Source organism: Drosophila navojoa, chromosome 5 (genome assembly GCF_054131105.1).
Source record: "Drosophila navojoa isolate 15081-1374.11 chromosome 5, UAZ_NAV_1.0, whole genome shotgun sequence".
In the NCBI taxonomy this organism is placed as follows: domain Eukaryota; kingdom Metazoa; phylum Arthropoda; class Insecta; order Diptera; family Drosophilidae; genus Drosophila; species Drosophila navojoa.
The window spans coordinates 14391424-14407870 of NC_142893.1; the positions used below are offsets into that span (position 1 = coordinate 14391424).

General features: G+C 43.5%; 6 protein-coding genes across 7 annotated transcripts; 5 read left to right on the top strand and 1 right to left on the bottom strand.

Annotated features, from left to right (window-relative positions):
- Nucleotides 1-71: 71 nt before the first annotated feature.
- Nucleotides 72-1322, bottom strand: kune (claudin). The gene has a single exon (XM_018106702.3). It carries the CDS (start codon nt 1175-1177, stop codon nt 374-376), a length of 804 nt encoding a protein of 267 aa, XP_017962191.1. The 5' UTR covers nt 1178-1322; the 3' UTR covers nt 72-373.
- Nucleotides 1323-1388: 66 nt separating this feature from the next.
- Nucleotides 1389-4400, top strand: d4 (double PHD fingers d4). Its single transcript, XM_018106701.2, has 3 exons — nt 1389-2042; nt 2844-3110; nt 3175-4400. Exons 1-3 carry the CDS (start codon nt 1622-1624, stop codon nt 3963-3965), a joined length of 1479 nt encoding a protein of 492 aa, XP_017962190.1. The 5' UTR covers nt 1389-1621; the 3' UTR covers nt 3966-4400.
- Nucleotides 4401-4947: 547 nt separating this feature from the next.
- LOC108652798 (uncharacterized) lies at nt 4948-6090 on the top strand. The gene is made up of 4 exons (XM_018102994.3): nt 4948-5382; nt 5454-5698; nt 5769-5879; nt 5939-6090. Exons 1-4 carry the CDS (start codon nt 5272-5274, stop codon nt 6084-6086), a joined length of 615 nt encoding a protein of 204 aa, XP_017958483.1. The 5' UTR covers nt 4948-5271; the 3' UTR covers nt 6087-6090.
- A 758-nt stretch (nt 6091-6848) lies between these two features.
- On the top strand, nt 6849-10032 carry LOC108654976 (presequence protease, mitochondrial-like). The gene is made up of 2 exons (XM_018106605.3): nt 6849-7381; nt 7446-10032. Exons 1-2 carry the CDS (start codon nt 6849-6851, stop codon nt 9955-9957), a joined length of 3045 nt encoding a protein of 1014 aa, XP_017962094.1. The 3' UTR covers nt 9958-10032.
- Nucleotides 10033-10152: 120 nt separating this feature from the next.
- Nucleotides 10153-14005, top strand: LOC108654975 (presequence protease, mitochondrial-like). 2 transcript variants are annotated; one of them, XM_018106603.3, is made up of 3 exons: nt 10153-10256; nt 10588-11202; nt 11262-14005. In XM_018106603.3, exons 2-3 carry the CDS (start codon nt 10625-10627, stop codon nt 13786-13788), a joined length of 3105 nt encoding a protein of 1034 aa, XP_017962092.1. In that variant the 5' UTR covers nt 10153-10256; nt 10588-10624; the 3' UTR covers nt 13789-14005. The 2 variants fall into 2 exon arrangements, with proteins under 2 accessions (XP_017962092.1, XP_017962093.1); XM_018106604.3 differs by lacking the exon at nt 10153-10256 and having other exon boundaries at nt 10371-11202.
- LOC108652799 (uncharacterized) lies at nt 10167-16196 on the top strand. Its single transcript, XM_018102995.2, has 3 exons — nt 10167-10256; nt 14123-15324; nt 15395-16196. The coding sequence occupies exons 2-3, from the start codon at nt 14125-14127 to the stop codon at nt 15545-15547; spliced, it is 1353 nt and encodes a 450-aa protein (XP_017958484.1). The 5' UTR covers nt 10167-10256; nt 14123-14124; the 3' UTR covers nt 15548-16196.
- The last annotated feature ends 251 nt before the right edge of the window (nt 16197-16447 follow it).

The window sequence follows — 16447 nt, forward strand, 5'->3', positions numbered from 1 at the left end:
GGCACAGTTAAATGGATAATATTCAATATGCACAAAATGAATGCATGAATAATTTGTTATTTAACAATGAATTTTCTTTTGTTGTGTGTAAAAGCATTTTATTATTAAAATATAAATACAATTGCTGCATTATAGGAAAATAATATAATAAAACATTTATAAAAAGTTTTGTGTAAAATATGGAATGATTCAAAATTTTATATATAGAGATTATACTATATATTCGAGGCAAATTGGACTTAAACTAAAGACAATGAAGGCGCATACTTAGAGATTTGCTTTTACAATTGGACGGATTGTTATATACTATTCGTTCGGAGATTCGAAGTAGACCTCATTTATGGACGTATTTGTGGTTACAACTCTTGTGCACTTAGATGTCCGTTTGAATGCTGCCTTGGGCTGGTGCTGTGGGCAGACGTGCTCCTGGCTGTGGGCGACGCGGACGGCTGGGCTCTGGAGCAAAATATGACGGCTGCGCGGGCGCCGAAGGTGGCGCGGCCGAGATTGCAGCTGCTGCCTGACTCTGATAGTAGTCATCGCCGTATTCGCTTATTTCCCGGTTGCTGATCTCGTTGAGGCGCTTGTAGCGCTCACGGCGTGCTTCCACCAGATAGAGTATGCCTGCGGGCAACAGCATGACGGCTCCAACTACGCCCAGGGCAAAGGACCAGCCCATATCGTTGTGTTGCCAGCCAGGCATCCAGTCGCGCGAATCGCCCTTGGCTCCGAATATGACCACAGCAATGAAACCGAATATGGATGCCAATACCTGGCAGGTGCCAATCGTAAGCAGCAACACCACGTAGCGATCGTCATCGCGAGATGTGCGCAGGAACGACAACGTCAAGGGCAGGGCCAGCAGGCACATCACAAAGCAGAGCGTGGCAAAGAGCTGGACAGCGATATAGAATCCAGGCAGTAGGAAATCGTGTATTATGTAGTATTCCTCCTCGAAGACCCACATGCAGCCAGTAAAGTCGGTGTCGTAGAATCGATGTATGTCCTGGAAGTGGTTGAAGCACACCTCCCACAGACCCAGGTTCGTGAAGCGTGGATTCTCCAGACGGCCATCGGTCACCAGCCAATAGGGCGTAGCAAAGGCAATAACAAAAAGTAGAAACGAGACTGTGGATATGCCTAGGGCGACTCGAGTGCTGCGGTTGGAGGCACCCATTGCCTGGCTATTGATTGATTTACTTTAATGTAAAATTGCAGCAAACAAAAACAAACAAATGTAACTAGGCAATAAATAACAGAGAGCAAACTAATACAAAAAAATTATTGAGTCAGTAACACACAAAACACGCCCCGACCAGTGTGACCAGAGTTTCAGTTCAAATTTACTCAATTGATGGCGTTGCCACATCGCTGGCAGAATCAGCATACGTACGCGGCAACCCTGCAGAGTCTCTTGTTTTGTGGCATAAAAACTTGTTTGCGAAAGCAAACGAAGAAAAAATGTGTGTTTCTGGTGTTTAAATCAGCGTGGATTGCCGAAAATCATAACCCCTCACTGTTTGAGCGCGCTCTTCGTTTGTTTATTACGCTGCAATTAAATACGCTATTGTTTATAACGGGTGCGTCGCGTTGCATTTACACGAACGCCGACGGTAACAATATGGCTTCCGAAATCGCGGTAGTAAACATTGGAAACTTTGAAAAGATTCAAAACTTTTTAAATGATACCGCATACAAGGAGATACTCGAGAACAGCGAGAACTTCAACACGCGGTTGTGCATCGAGCGGCGGCTGCGAATGCCGTTCCTCGATCCCCAGACTGGCGTCGCACAGACGCATTGCGCTCTTTTTATGAAGCGAAAGCAGCGGATGCCCGGCTTTCGACATGGCCAAATCTACACGTATCCCTCGGCACGATGGCGCAAACCCAAGCGCCAATATTTACTCAATCCACACCATAGCTACCGCGCCTACCAGTACCGCGAGCACCATCTGACCCACCAGCACCAGCATCATCACGTGCCGCCGTCTGGTCCTGGAACGGTCAATGCACGTGATCATCATCAGACGGAGAGTGCAGGTAGGATATGCAAGAGATACACTTAAAGATATCATACACACCCATGCTTGCACACACACTCACGCACATGCACCCAACAAAACTCGTAGTAAAATCAATAAATCTCTTACAATTGTTTTTGCCTTTGTGTTCAGTCACATCCTTACCCACCACCCGCACTACCACCGCTGCATGGTGGTGCTAAAGTCCTAAGACCGCCAAATAACAAATTTAAGGAATGCATAAAAAGTGATATTTCGGTTATTTACTATTTAATTAAGAATTTAAATTTAATTAACAAAATTAATAAATATTTTAAACCATTTTGAATAATATATAAATGTATTATTTTTAAATACTTTAATATTGATAAATATTTATCACATTAAATTTATTTATTATTCTACATCAATTGATTTATTAAAATTGATAGCCATAAAACATCATTTATATCAATGTCAATTAATATTTTTCAACTGCATTTCATTCAAATTGGCCCACTGTTCAATTAGAACTGCTAAACATGTGTGAGGCTTTATGAAGCTGCACATTCTATACACGCACACACACATATACATATAAATATATAAATGTATTCATGTAAGTGTGTGTGTATCGTTGTATGTGTGTACACAGCAGCGCGTAGCCACCCTATAAGAAATAGCTGCAAGCATATTTACAATGCGTATTGGGGGCTGATTTATATATATTGCCATTGTATGTATGTATGTATGATTAGCAAACACATACATACATACATGCATGGGACATGCATGCATATGTATGGTTACACATATTTATTTGTATTCTACATTGTTGCAGCTATTGCGGCCACAGATGGAAATTCTATGGGCGCTTCAGGGGACAATGATAGCAAGGACTCTCATGCGAATGCGGAGAAGGATTGGTTCCATGAGGACATGGACTCATCGCATTACCATCACGCCGATGACTATGAAGACGACTTTGACTCTGACAATGACTTTGATGAGTCGTACAGCAGTCGAGGAAAACGCAAGCGTGGCTCACGACCCCGCCGTACGAATGCAAATGTGGATGGCACACCGAAGCGGGGACGCAAAGGTGGCGGTAAGCAACACTTGTGGCCCAATTGTGTTGCCAAGTGTTAATTAAGGCCTTCACTCTCTTGCAGGTAATCGTCGTCGGAATGCAGCTGAAGGCGATACACCGGATCGAAGGAGGCGCGGCGGTGCTGGCAATAATGCAAATACTTCGGCTGCAGCTGCAGCGGCTGCCGCAGCCGTGGCACACGCGGCCAGCACAGCGGCGGCAGCAGCAGCCACTGGACTATACACAAATCACTCTAACTCAGCATCACCAATTCCCATTATTGATGAGACCTCACAGTCGGCCCTGGTGATGACGCCCACTTTACCCACATCGTACGAAAAGTCTTCTCTCAATGATGGTGGCGCCTCAAACGACTCAATCCCTTTGGCCACCATGGCTAGCATGGCTAGCATGTCGACAACGACCACTGCTACTCCAGCTATATACGCAACGGTAAACGCGCCACCAGCTAATCCATTGGCTAGTCCCAAAAAGCCCAAGCTACGAACGGAGCGTGAGGTGGCGCAGCCATCGCCCTACTGCGACTTCTGTTTGGGCGATCAGCGAGAAAACAAGAAAACCAATATGCCCGAAGAGCTAGTGTCTTGCTCCGACTGTGGTCGCTCTGGTCATCCGTCGTGTCTGCAGTTCACGCCCAACATGATAATATCGGTGAAGCGCTACCGCTGGCAGTGCATTGAATGTAAATATTGCTCGATCTGTGGCACCTCCGACAATGATGATCAGCTGCTTTTCTGCGACGACTGTGATCGCGGCTACCATATGTATTGTCTGTCGCCGCCTTTGGTAACCCCACCCGAGGGCTCTTGGAGCTGCAAGCTCTGTATGGAGGAGTTCCACAAGCACAAGTAAAATACAATAAACAATTGAAGAGCGAACAAAGGCGTCGGTCGGTCGTTCGGTCGTTTGGTCGTTTTGTGGGTCGATCGGTATAATTGTAAATGTATTTTTTATGTTTTCACTTACATGCAGCTTTCGAAATTGCGTATGCCTAATTTAAATTGTCATTTAAGTATTCCTTAGTAAGTCTCTAATCTTATGTACCTATATAATTTAATGATTTTGTATTCGTAACTACGCTTAAATGGAACGCCCCAAGTATTCTAAGTATTCCCAGACTTCCGCGCTAAATGAATTTACAATATTCATTATCTAAGGTCATTATTAAGCGAATCTAATCCTTGTCGTATCATTTATTTACAAATTTTTTATGTAAATCTTATGAGAGTAATCTATGAAATTATAATTAACATAATACCAATAAATACTGCATGCCTTTTTGCATAATTCACTGGGTCTCGTTTCTCAATGCCGATAAAATTTATTGAACAGATTATTGATACCCTGTATTATCTTGATTACTTATATATGTTATTGTATAATATTATATGGTTTGTTAATAGGATTTTTGTCTATGGTCAAACGCGAGATTTTTTCGAAATTATTATAGTTTTTATTTAATATTGCAATTCCAAATAACAAATTTGTTTTAGCGGTTAAGATGCAAATTCTTATTTTGATATTATTATTTAAAATTAAATCAAACCATGCTCTGTTTAATGATTATCAAATTGTTTTAAGATTCTAATAGTATTTTTATTTTATTATTGACAAAAGGTATTTTAAATAGGTTTGCTTTTATTTAAGCTTACAGAATCATATCTCATCAGCAGACACTCCAATTCGATTGAAAATAAGATTGTTTTATAAAGATGGCAAAATGTAATTAAATATAATTTGTAATTATTTTTTTTTACTATAATAAATAGTTTTTTAGTTCTTATAAGAGATGCCTTTTAAATATCACAAAATATAGCTTAGACATTTAAATTAAATTTTGTATTTATTGTTTTTATTCTTTTCTATTTTCATTTAATTTGAAACCAAATTTCTGTTAGCTTAAAAATAAAATTATTTTGTCCATGGAAAAGAACTGGAAATATCGCCCAATGGTCACTGCCTCGGTTTTGTGGATGTGAAAGCCTTTCTCAGCACCTAAGTGTCAATTAAAGACTAATTTCAATGTAGCTCAAAAATTTGGCGAATGCTCTAACTAATAGTTCTAATTAGAGTTCTAGCAGAGGACTACTAATTGCCAAGCTGCAACTCAGGTGGTTGCAGTTGCCAAATTGCCGATCGTTGCATTTAGTCCGTCGCTATGCGTTGCATCGTGTGGTACATTTCGCTGCTGGCTCTGCCAGGCTTCGTATTGGCTGGGCGCACCAAACGGTTTCTCATCTTTCCACGTCAGGCGCCCACCAGACATCTGGTAAAACAGAATCAGAACTCCAACTATAATTCTGTTTAGTCTAATTTGATTGTGCTTCTCTTTGTATTTAGTTTATTGCGGGCATAGGCATTCCGGCGGATTTGTCCTATGAATCCTTGGTCATTGGCCATGTACTGAAAACCGAATTTTTTCTGCCCTACAATGCCACCGTATACAGGCAAAATCCCTACTTGCCGGAATATAAACACCAGAGTGTTCCCATTAATAGTAATTTGCACCAATTGCGACTCCTGCAAAAGCAGCCAAGCCAATTGCGTTGGCAGATTTATGCATACATTGAGCACATGTTGAATGGGTGAGTAACTTATAAATATACATATACGTACATGTATATATGTATGTGTATATTTTCATATCATTTCCAGTTATGGCTATAATGGCCACGAGTGTATGCTGCAAGCTATTTGTGAGGCGAACACAATTCAGTTCTCAAAGGACTTTAGCGTGGTGCAGGAGCTGCTGCACGTGCTCTTCGCGTAAGTTATAATAAATTAATGCTTTACAAACTGTTTACAAAATTTATATACAACAACAGGCCCTCCACCTCCCTGAATGCAGCCGCTCCAGAGGCATATGACTTCACTTTGGCCGAGAAGGCAAACAAAAAGTCGAATAGTTGTGAGATCTATGATTGTAATCTAAAGCTACTCGATTGGTTTTCTCAAGTAATGCAGATACTTTGAAATACTTCAATTTTAAATATGTACTTTCATGAAAAATAATTTTTATAAATAAATATTTTTGTATTAATTAAAATGTCAGCGAAATCATATATATTATTACTTCCATTACAATATCTGAAACTTTCGCTGAGCAGAGATTTTTTGGTGTAACATTCAAATTTTGCAGCCCAAAGTCTGTAAGAAAATTATTTATATGTATCTGCTGAGTGTGCCTAATATTTGCGCCATCAGTGTAATCAAGCTCTGTTCACTACCACACACACGAGTAAAGCTAAGCAAAACCCAAACAAAACTGAAATTGGAAAGCATACAATTAATAAAAACAGTGGAAGCATGACAACTCAAAGAACTTACTTGGACTTGGTCTGATCAGAGTGTCATAGATGGAGTTGCCGCATCTCTTGAAAAGACTGCAAAGGCTCTCAGACATGACTGCATATACTTCAATTACAATCGAGGAAAACGATCCAAATTTAGAATTTTTATTCCGATTTCTGACATATATTTATCAGAGCTGGGAGAACTAAGAGACTAGAAAATCAAATAAAAAGGAACTACAATTTCCAGATACATTGTATATACATTGCATATACAAATTCTGTTAGTTCTCAGCTTGTAGGCTATAAAATTTTTGAATCAGAATTTATTGAACCCTTTCGAACAGATTAATAAAAATTTTCCATTAATTGTTAATTTCCGGTTTTAGTAAATATATACACATAGTGTATAAGAATTCAGTGAGTAGATATTTTATTGAGAGCAATGCGTAGATCAGTTAGATACTTGAATAGAGTACCCCGATCACTGCGTCGAGCTCTGCATGTTGAGGATATTGTGCGGGGATACTGTGCCGAGGCCGCATCCCATAGAGAAAGTCCACAAGTTGTCGCCGAGCGTGACTATAAGTACAAGGAAGGCCAGTTCTACCATGGATTCCAGTGTGAGCGAGTCGAGTATATTCCAGACTTTGAGCTGACATCCCACACGCTGCGGCATAAGGAGTCGGGCCTGGAGCTGTGGTACATCGATCGCAACGATACAAATAATGTATTCTCGATCAATTTTCGGACTCCGCCCGAGGATTCAACGGGCGCGGCGCATGTCCTGGAGCACCTGGCCTTGAATGGCTCCGCCAAGTACTCAATTCGTGATCCATTCTTCAAAATGCTGAATCGTTCTGTCGCCACCAATATGAATGCGCTGACTGCGCCAGACCAAACCGTCTACATCTTCTCCTCCAGAAATGAGACAGACTTCAGAAATATTCAACGTATTTATTTGGACTCTGTGTTCAGGTGAGTTCTATGAAACTTTTTTGTTATAAAGAGTCCCTTAAGCATCTCTCTTCTCCTCCCCCAGGCCAAATCTACTTTACTTGGACTTCCTCCAGGAGGGCTGGCGCCTTGAGCACAGCCATGTGCATGATCGGCAATCGGAGATTATTATCAAAGGCATCGTCTACAACGAAATGATTGGCATATTTTCAGAGAATAGCCGATTGTTTAGAAAAGGTCTGATGAGCAACTTGTTGCCAGAACTCGCCTACAAGTACACAGCCGGCGGAGATCCTCTGGAAATACCCAATTTAACGCATTCCAGATTGGTTCAATACCATCAAAAGTATTATCATCCGAGCAATGGGCGTATTTTTTGTTACGGCTCCTTCGACCTGATGGAAACTCTGGAGTTCCTCAATGAGGAATATCTATGTGACTATGATGCTATCGACACGTCCTACAGTTATATACCGCTCCATCCGCGTTGGTCCTTCCCCCGTAACGTCCACTTGCCATGCCGTCTGGTTAACATGGGCGTATCCAAGGAGAAGCAAAGTCAAATTGGCTGTGCGCTGTTGATGTGCGATAGGACCGCCGTGCAGGAGGTGTTCGAGCTGAATGTCCTGACGGAGCTATTGATTCGTGGCCCAAACTCAGCCTTCTACAAGGGCCTGGTTGATCCAAACTTCTCCGGAGGCTTCAATCGGCATACGGGCTACTACTTCACCAGTCGAGATACGTACTTTGCTGTGGGCCTGCAGGATGTACGCATCGCAGACTTTGACAGATTCCACGAGCTGTTCCAGCAGACGATTCACAAGACAATTATCGAAGGCTTCGATCCCATGCATGTGGAGAGTGTTCTGCATAATCTGGAACTGAATGTGAGGCATCGTAGGGCAGACGATGGTAACAATATCCTATTCAATTCGATGGCATTGTGGAATCATGGCGGTGATGTCTTTGCCAATCTGAGAATATTGGAAATGATGGGCCGGCTGCGTGTCAGACTAAGGGATAATAAAAACTATTTACAGCAAAAAGTGGAAAAATATTTCCTCGCCAACTCGCACAAGCTCACGTTGACCATGTCGCCGGATGAATCGTATAGTGAGAATTTCCGAAAAGCTGAAAGGAAGTTGATATACCAAAAAATCAATGAGCTTAGCCCAGAGAAATTGGGTAAAATATATCAGAATGGTCTTCAATTGGAAGCGGCTCAAAAAGCTAAGGAAAATACGAACATTTTGCCCTGCCTTTCGCTGGACGACGTTGAGGAACCAATGGGAAATCCCCAGCTAACGGAGCGACTCATTGAGAGCGTGCCCACCCAACTGTGCCAGGTGCCCACCAATGATATCACCTACCTGAACTGCCTTTTCAATATCACGGCCCTGAGTCACGAAGATGCTATGCTCGTGCCTCTCTTCTGCAGTGTATTCAAGAATATGGGCACCAGCAAGCACGACTTTCGGGAATTCGACAAAATGATTCTATCGAAAACGGCGAACTTTGACTTTAAGCTGAAAGTTGTGGAAAATGTTAAGGACGGCAAGTCCTATAAAATGGGTTTGCTGATGACGACCTATGCCCTGGACAAGAATGTGAAGGACATGTTTGCTCTATGCGAGGAGCTGCTTCTCGACTTCGAGCTAAACGATACGGATCGCCTGAAGATGCTCATTGAAAACTACATATCCAAGCTATCCGTAGGCATTGCAGTTTCTGGGCATACATATGCCATGCTGTGCTCCGCTGCCCTAGTCAGTGATGCGGGCAAACTGAAGTCCCATTTACTGGGCATTGACCACATCGACTTCATGAAAAGGTATACTCAACAGAATAGTACGGAGGAGATCCGTGACAGATTAAAGGCTATTGGAGCGAAGGTGTTCAGCAAGAGCAACATGCGAGTGGCTATAAATACTTCGGAGGCTTTTCAACCAACTGCTCTGGAACATTATCGAACTTTTCTGAAAAAGCTACCAAAGCTCAAGAATATGAATAAGAAGAGTCAGTTGAAATTATTCAAGCCGAGTTTTCACCATTATGCTATGAATTTCCCTGTTAACTACTGCGCCAAGTCATTTTTCGCAGTGCCATACTTGCATGAAGATCATCCGGTGCTGCGCGTGCTGGCCAAACTCGTTTCGGCCAAGTATCTGCTGCCTGTGGTGCGGGAGCAGAATGGAGCTTATGGTACGGGCGCGAGAATTGGCTATGATGGGCTGTTCCACTTCTACAGCTATCGTGATCCGCACTCTACGAGGACTTTGGATGTGTTCGACAAAACGTATGAGTGGCTGACAGCCATGAGCGATAAGCTGGATCACCAGATGCTATTCGAGGCCAAGCTGGGAGTGCTGCAGTTGCTCGACTGGCCAACAGCGCCTGGTGAAGTTGGCCTGGATTACTTTATTTTAAGAGTTTCGCATGAGGAGTATTGCAAGTATCGTTCTCGCGTTCTAAGTGTAACTGCAGATGAGGTACGCTCGGTAGTTGATAAGTACTTTAAAAAAGAGCCGCGTCATGTTGGTAAATGTATTTTAGGCCCAAAAAGCGAAAGATTAGCTTTAAAATTGCAGAACGCATGAAGTGAACATTGTGTAATTCTAAGCATGTGTATTTAATTTAGATGTAAATAAATTATTCTTTGCTTAACCGTTAAATGCAAACTTTCCTAAATTTACATAGTTCGAAATTCGATAGCTTACTCTAATAATCGTTTAAATGAACTTATTTAGTATTTTAGTCTCAATTAAAATACCCAAAAATACTAAGGTCAATTTGCCTTTTGCAAATATATCGATAGACTTCAAGAATATTGACTGATGAAATCTCATATGTTGTGTGCAGATGACTGAAGCTTAAAAGATTGTATTTCCTAAAATTGGTAAGTTGCATTATCTTTCTGAGTGCAAGCTGAATGTATAAAACATAAAAAAGATTTAGTGTTTGGAATTTTAATCAGATTGTAAGTCAAAATAAGTAAATTTATCGTGTACAGAAAGGCACACAATATAAATTGAGCGAATACAGCCACACACAACATATACATTGACAGGCACACACATTTATATGCATACACGCAAACGCAATGAATGCCGGCTGATGTAACTGAAACTCGTGTCGTGTTTTATGTTGGTTTTATTTAACTAATGTCGCTTGTGTTGTGTTGATCTGGATAACATCTGCAACTTGTATTGTGTACTTATCATTTATAGACTCGCACAAACGAACGAACAAAAAACGAAATAAAATATGCTCTCACGTCTGCAATGGTTGAAGGCGTTGCCGCGCCCACTTCGAGTGCTGCCTGGGCAAACGGCTGGACGATGCTTTAAGTCAACTCAAGTCACACTCAACGAGGGCAAGAGAGGCCCCAGTGCGGAATCAAAACTGGCACTAGACGGCGATTTGCCCCATATTATGGGGGATCGCAAATATAAATATAGCGAAGGCCAGGTGTATCACGGCTTCCAGTGCGAACGCATCGAATATATACCCGACTTTGAGCTGGTCTCGTGTACGCTGCGGCATTTGGGCACGGGGACGGAGCTTTGGTATATCGATCGGAATGATACGAATAATGTATTTTCCATTAATTTCCGTACCACTCCATTCGATTCGACGGGGCTGCCGCATATATTGGAGCATCTCGCATTATGTGGCTCCAAGAACTTCCCCGTTCGTGATCCATTCTTCAAAATGCTAAATCGTTCGGTTGCTACGTTCATGAATGCCATGACTGGACCGGACTATACGTTATATCCATTCTCAACCATGAACGAGGTGGACTTTAGGAACCTGCAAAAGATTTACTTGGATGCGGTATTTAGGTGAGTTGTATTATAAATATTGTTGCTAATAATAATTAATTGTATTTACGATATTGTAGGCCAAATTTAGCTTACTTGGACTTTTTGCAAGAGGGCTGGCGTCTGGAGCACAAGGAATTGAACAATCGCGACTCTGAGCTGGTTATTAAAGGCGTTGTCTACAACGAAATGAAGGGAGCTTTCTCGGAGAATTCGCAGGTGTTCATACAAAATCTGCTTAACAATATGCTGCCAGATCACACGTATGGCTACGTGTCTGGCGGCAATCCACTGGAGATTCCCAAATTGACGCACACGGATTTGGTTAAATTCCATCAGAAATACTACCATCCAAGCAATGCGCGCATGTTCTGCTATGGATCATTTGACTTGTTGAAAACGCTGGCATTTGTCGATAGTGAATATTTGTCCCAGCATTCGCGCATAGATAATTCCTATAGCCGAATACCAAATCAAAGGCCTTGGTCACAGCCACGCAACGTACACATTCCCAGTCGACTGGATAACATGGGCGCCACCTTCGATAGACAGAACCAGATAGCTATTGCGCTGCTGATGTGCGATTCGACGGATATACAGGAGAGCTTTGAATTGAATGTCTTATCCGACTTATTGATTCGTGGCCCTAACTCCGCTTTCTATAAGAGCTTAATAGAACCAAATTTCTCCGGAGGCTACAATCAGAGCACGGGCTTTTCCTCGGATTGCAGGGACACATACTTTGTCGTGGGCCTGCAAGACCTAAGGGTTGAGGACTTTAAGAGATTCAACGAACTTTTTGATCAGACTGTGCAAAAAACCATCGAAGAAGGCTTTGAGGCTCAGCACATTGAGAGCATTCTGCACAACTTGGAATTGTCGCTGAAGCATCAGAGCCCCCACTTTGGCAATGCCCTGTTGTTTAACTCGACGTCTCTGTGGAATCACGATGGTGATATTGTGAGCAGCTTACGGGTGTCGGAGATGATATCCCAGCTACGTTGCTGCCTCAAAGAGAACAAAAACTATCTCCAGCAGAAAATGGAGAAGTACTTTGCAAATAATACTCATAAGCTTACGCTAACAATGTCGCCGGACGAAATGTATGAGGAGAACTTCAAGCAGGCTGAGGCCGAGATGCTAAGACAGAAAGTGAGCGCACTCGACTCCAAGAAGCGCAAAGAAATATATACGAATGGCCTCAAACTGGAGGCCTCTCAAAAGGCCAAGGAGTGCACCGATGTCTTGCCGTGCCTAACGCTGAGCGATGTCAAGGAGCCGCCCAAGCTACCAACGATTGAGACGAAAACCATTGTTGACGTTCCCACGCAACTGTGCAAAGTGCCCACCAATGAGATTTCCTACCTTAAGTGCCTGTTCAATATAACAGGGCTGACTCGAGATGAACTCATGCTTATCCCGCTATTCAGTAATGTCATTGACGATATGGGCACCAAAAACCACAATTTCCGTGACTTCGACAAGCTCATTCTGTCGAAAACGGCGGGCATTGACTTTAAGTTGAACTTTGTTGAGAGTGTAAAGGATGCCAAGTCGTATCAGTTGGGCCTGATGATGACGACGCACGCGCTGGATAAGAATGTGAAGGATATGTTTGGGCTGTGCGAAGAGCTGCTCCTCAACTACAAGCTAGACGACACGGATCGCCTGAAGATGCTGATTGAAAACTACATTTCTAATATATCAGTCGGAATCGCCAGCTCCGGTCACTTGTACGCCATGTTAAGCGCCGCTGCGTTGGTCAGCGATGCTGCCAAACTGAAATCCCTGTTGTCCGGCGTTGATCACATCGACTTCATGAAGAAGTATGTGGAGCAGAACAGCACAGAGGATATCCGTGACAGATTAAAGGCTATCGGAGCGAAGGTGTTCAGCAAGAGTAACATGCGAGTGGCCATCAATACCTCGGAGGCTTTTCAACCAACCGCCCTGGAACACTACCAGAACTTCCTGCAGAAGCTGCCCACGCTCAAGGATATGAATAAGAGCAATGAACTGAAACTGTTGGAGCCAAGTTTTCAGCACTATGTCATGAATATTCCTGTCAACTACTGCGCCAAGTCGTTCTTCGCAGTGCCATACTTGCATGAGGATCATCCGGTGCTGCGCGTGCTGGCAAAGCTCGTCTCGGCCAAGTATCTGCTGCCCGTGGTGCGGGAGCAGAATGGAGCTTACGGCGCTGGTGCGAAAATAGGCTCAGATGGCATATTTGCGTTCTTCAGTTATCGCGATCCGCACTCCACGAAGACACTGGACGCCTTCGATAGGACCTACGATTGGCTGCTGGCGGAGAGCAATAAGCTCGATCAGCAAACGCTCTTCGAGGCAAAGCTGGGTGTGCTGCAGCAGCTGGACTCGCCCACAGCGCCTGGAAACATCGGCATCGACTTCTTCCTCTACGGCGTGTCGCAGGAGATGTTTGTGAAGTATCGATCCCGCGTGCTGTCTGTAACACTTGACGAACTGCAAGCCGTCATCGACAAGTACTTCAAGGAGGAGCCCCAACACGTTGGCAAATGTATTCTAGGACCTGCAAACGAGAACCTAGAGCAGGAAACTAAACTGAAATGGAAGATCATATCCTAAATGTGGCGCATTGCAATTCGATAAATCTGACTGTATATATATTATAGATAACCATAAGCTACAGTTGTTCTATTTCTACTTTATATACTTTGTTTCCCTTGTGTAAGTTTTGCGAAGGCAGTTGATTCTGTATGTTAACGATAATTAAAGCAAGTTGTCTTTGTTAAATGGATTTCTGTTTATTGAGACCTGATTTATAAATATATATAAATTTAAATTGTTAATAAATAATATAAATTGTTTAAGTTCGTGTCGATGTCCTGTCCGATTAGAATTTAAGGCAATTGATTGCACTTTCCATTACAATCCAATTGGCTTTGCTTCTCTTCCTCAGCCATGTCTTTGCCGAGGGGCTTCGCCACGGATGCCGCATATTTCGGAGCTGCTGTGGACTTTTTGCACCGTTATGCGTGGATATATCGCGAGTCGAATACGTCTTGCCTCAAGTCACTCGATGAGATGCCTGGCTATATGAAGCAATATTTCCTGGAATTATCAAATGAGCAGCTAAACAGATTTCCATTTGTGCATGAGGCGCTGGAGGACTGCCCCGAGGAGGTGCTGCGCTTTCGCCAAGAGATTGCAAACCTGACGCCCACTGAAGCAGCTGCCCCGGCTGCAGGCGAATCGCCAAGAAAGTCAAAGAGAAATAATTGCAAAATGTCAATCAAGAAATTGCATGAAATTGATAAGTTGGCCTCACACATACATGAGCACTGTCCAGACACAGAGGGCATCATTGATCTGGGGTCTGGGCTGGGCTACCTGAGCGAGGCGCTGCTCCAGTTGAGTGACAATTACCAGATACTCGGCCTGGAAGCCGAGGAGCAACGGATACAAACAGCGCGAGAGAGAACTACGAATTGCAATTCGATTAGCTACGAGCAGCTCCTCATCACAGCCGACGCCAGCTGCTGCGCCCGCATTCAGGAGCATGCAGCTGCACTGGGGCTGGAGCGGGCGCCCACTGCAATCGTTGGCCTCCATGCCTGCGCCGACTTGAGCATCAGCGCAATGCTCCTGTTCCTGCGAATGCCTCAAGTGCGCTGCCTTCACATTATGCCCTGCTGCTACCACAAGCTTGCGCTGAGTGAGGATGGCGAGTCCTTCGTCAACTTTCCGCTGAGCAGAGCTCTGCGGGAGGCCATGTCGGCTGTTGCTGCTCCAGCTCGCTGCTTCCATCGACCCTTCCTGCGCCTGGCCTGCCAGCAGACCAAGTCGCGCTGGCAAAGCGACGCCCGGACACATGTAGCGCATGGCAGTCAAATGTTTCAGCGCGCTGTGGCTGCAGCGCTCTGCGATGAGCAGGAGTCGAGCAGAGTCAGGAGGCAAGGGAGGCCAGCGACTGACTGCCAAGATCCGCATACATTTGCCAGCATTCAGCAGAAATATCAGCTGCACTCACGCGAAACGGGGCTGGGCCTGGACTGGCGGCCCGTGCACGAGCGCCGCTTTGATGCAATTAACCAGGTCTATGGCAATGGGTGTGGCGCACGTCTGTCGGAGGCCTTAACCTGCTTGCAGGCGAGCATCCAGGTAATTTGCTCATTATTTGTCTACCCACCAAGCAGGCTATCAATTGACTCTTTCTCTCTCTCTCACTCAGCTGCTTTGCGAGAATGTGCTACTGTACGACCGTCTGTGCTACCTGCAGGAGCTGGCTGCAGTGCAGCAATTGGAGCTGGCGGTGCGCTATGAGAAGCTATTTGATGAGAAGCTATCGCCACGCTGTCACGTTCTGATTGCCCAAAAGTTGTGATGCGGGCGGTAGACAAAGGAAGAGGGAAGGGGGAGGGGAGCTAAGGAAGTTCCCCGATGACATTGTTGCCAATGCCACTTAATACAATTAGCAAGCACTTCGCCGCTAGCTTAAAATATATACATATATCTCCATCTCACTCCCACTCTCGCGCTCATGTGGAGATGGAGTACTCCGGCGTTTACCGCCATCCGTTGCCAACAATTAAAATCAATGCCAGCTAAGGCAAACTTTTGCCTTACGCCGACTTAATTTCTAGCATTTCTGCATTCGTCGCTCGCCCAAGAAGGCGTTTCAGGTGTAAGTGCTTCGCCTTTTCGCGCTCATTACTTGTATCGGTGCGGGCCTGGCTATGATAATTAAATTTCTTGTACTACTTACGCCGACAAACGTGCCGCATACAAACATATATATCACCTGTACCTGTGCCCCTGTAGGTGTACATATATATGTAAGATAAATATGTCAGCCCGCAGAAATGCATTAGCAGCAATGGAAATTGCTTTGTTATGGCCGAGATTTTTCTGATGAAACAAAAACATTTAAGAATTTAAATGAATTGAGAAGATTGAATGGGCCGAGAAAAGAATTGATAATAAAGTTACTGTTTATATTGAACTACATCTATATAGTGTTAAAGAGTTAAGTTTTTGGGATGAAATATAACATAATTGAAATTTAGATGCAACAACTTTGTTAAAATATTATAAAAAATATTTATAAAAAGAAAATAAATAAATATAGATCAGATTCTAACAGACATAATCTTTAATAATTGTAAGACTTTAGCTAATATAGTCTCTGATATATAAATATAGAAATTACTCGAGCTTATAGAGTCTCTAAAATTCATATGTTTTCATCTAAGCAAAGACAGAATCAAACTGATAATATTGAAGG

What these genes read in the sequence shown, in the direction of transcription:
- LOC108654976 (XM_018106605.3), top strand. Translation starts at nt 6,849, where the DNA reads ATGCGTAGATCAGTTAGATACTTGAATAGAGTACCCCGATCACTGCGT. An exon ending in TATTTGGACTCTGTGTTCAG is followed by an intron (nt 7,382 to 7,445) that starts GTGAGTTCTATG and finishes CTCCTCCCCCAG; the next exon opens with GCCAAATCTACTTTACTTGG.
- LOC108652798 (XM_018102994.3), top strand. Translation starts at nt 5,272, where the DNA reads ATGCGTTGCATCGTGTGGTACATTTCGCTGCTGGCTCTGCCAGGCTTC. An exon ending in ATTGAGCACATGTTGAATGG is followed by an intron (nt 5,699 to 5,768) that starts GTGAGTAACTTA and finishes TATCATTTCCAG; the next exon opens with TTATGGCTATAATGGCCACG. An exon ending in CTGCTGCACGTGCTCTTCGC is followed by an intron (nt 5,880 to 5,938) that starts GTAAGTTATAAT and finishes ATACAACAACAG; the next exon opens with GCCCTCCACCTCCCTGAATG.
- kune (XM_018106702.3), bottom strand. Translation starts at nt 1,177, where the DNA reads ATGGGTGCCTCCAACCGCAGCACTCGAGTCGCCCTAGGCATATCCACA.
- LOC108654975 (XM_018106603.3), top strand. Translation starts at nt 10,625, where the DNA reads ATGCTCTCACGTCTGCAATGGTTGAAGGCGTTGCCGCGCCCACTTCGA. An exon ending in TACTTGGATGCGGTATTTAG is followed by an intron (nt 11,203 to 11,261) that starts GTGAGTTGTATT and finishes ACGATATTGTAG; the next exon opens with GCCAAATTTAGCTTACTTGG.
- d4 (XM_018106701.2), top strand. Translation starts at nt 1,622, where the DNA reads ATGGCTTCCGAAATCGCGGTAGTAAACATTGGAAACTTTGAAAAGATT. An exon ending in TCATCAGACGGAGAGTGCAG is followed by an intron (nt 2,043 to 2,843) that starts GTAGGATATGCA and finishes ACATTGTTGCAG; the next exon opens with CTATTGCGGCCACAGATGGA. An exon ending in GCGGGGACGCAAAGGTGGCG is followed by an intron (nt 3,111 to 3,174) that starts GTAAGCAACACT and finishes ACTCTCTTGCAG; the next exon opens with GTAATCGTCGTCGGAATGCA.
- LOC108652799 (XM_018102995.2), top strand. Translation starts at nt 14,125, where the DNA reads ATGTCTTTGCCGAGGGGCTTCGCCACGGATGCCGCATATTTCGGAGCT. An exon ending in GCTTGCAGGCGAGCATCCAG is followed by an intron (nt 15,325 to 15,394) that starts GTAATTTGCTCA and finishes TCTCTCACTCAG; the next exon opens with CTGCTTTGCGAGAATGTGCT.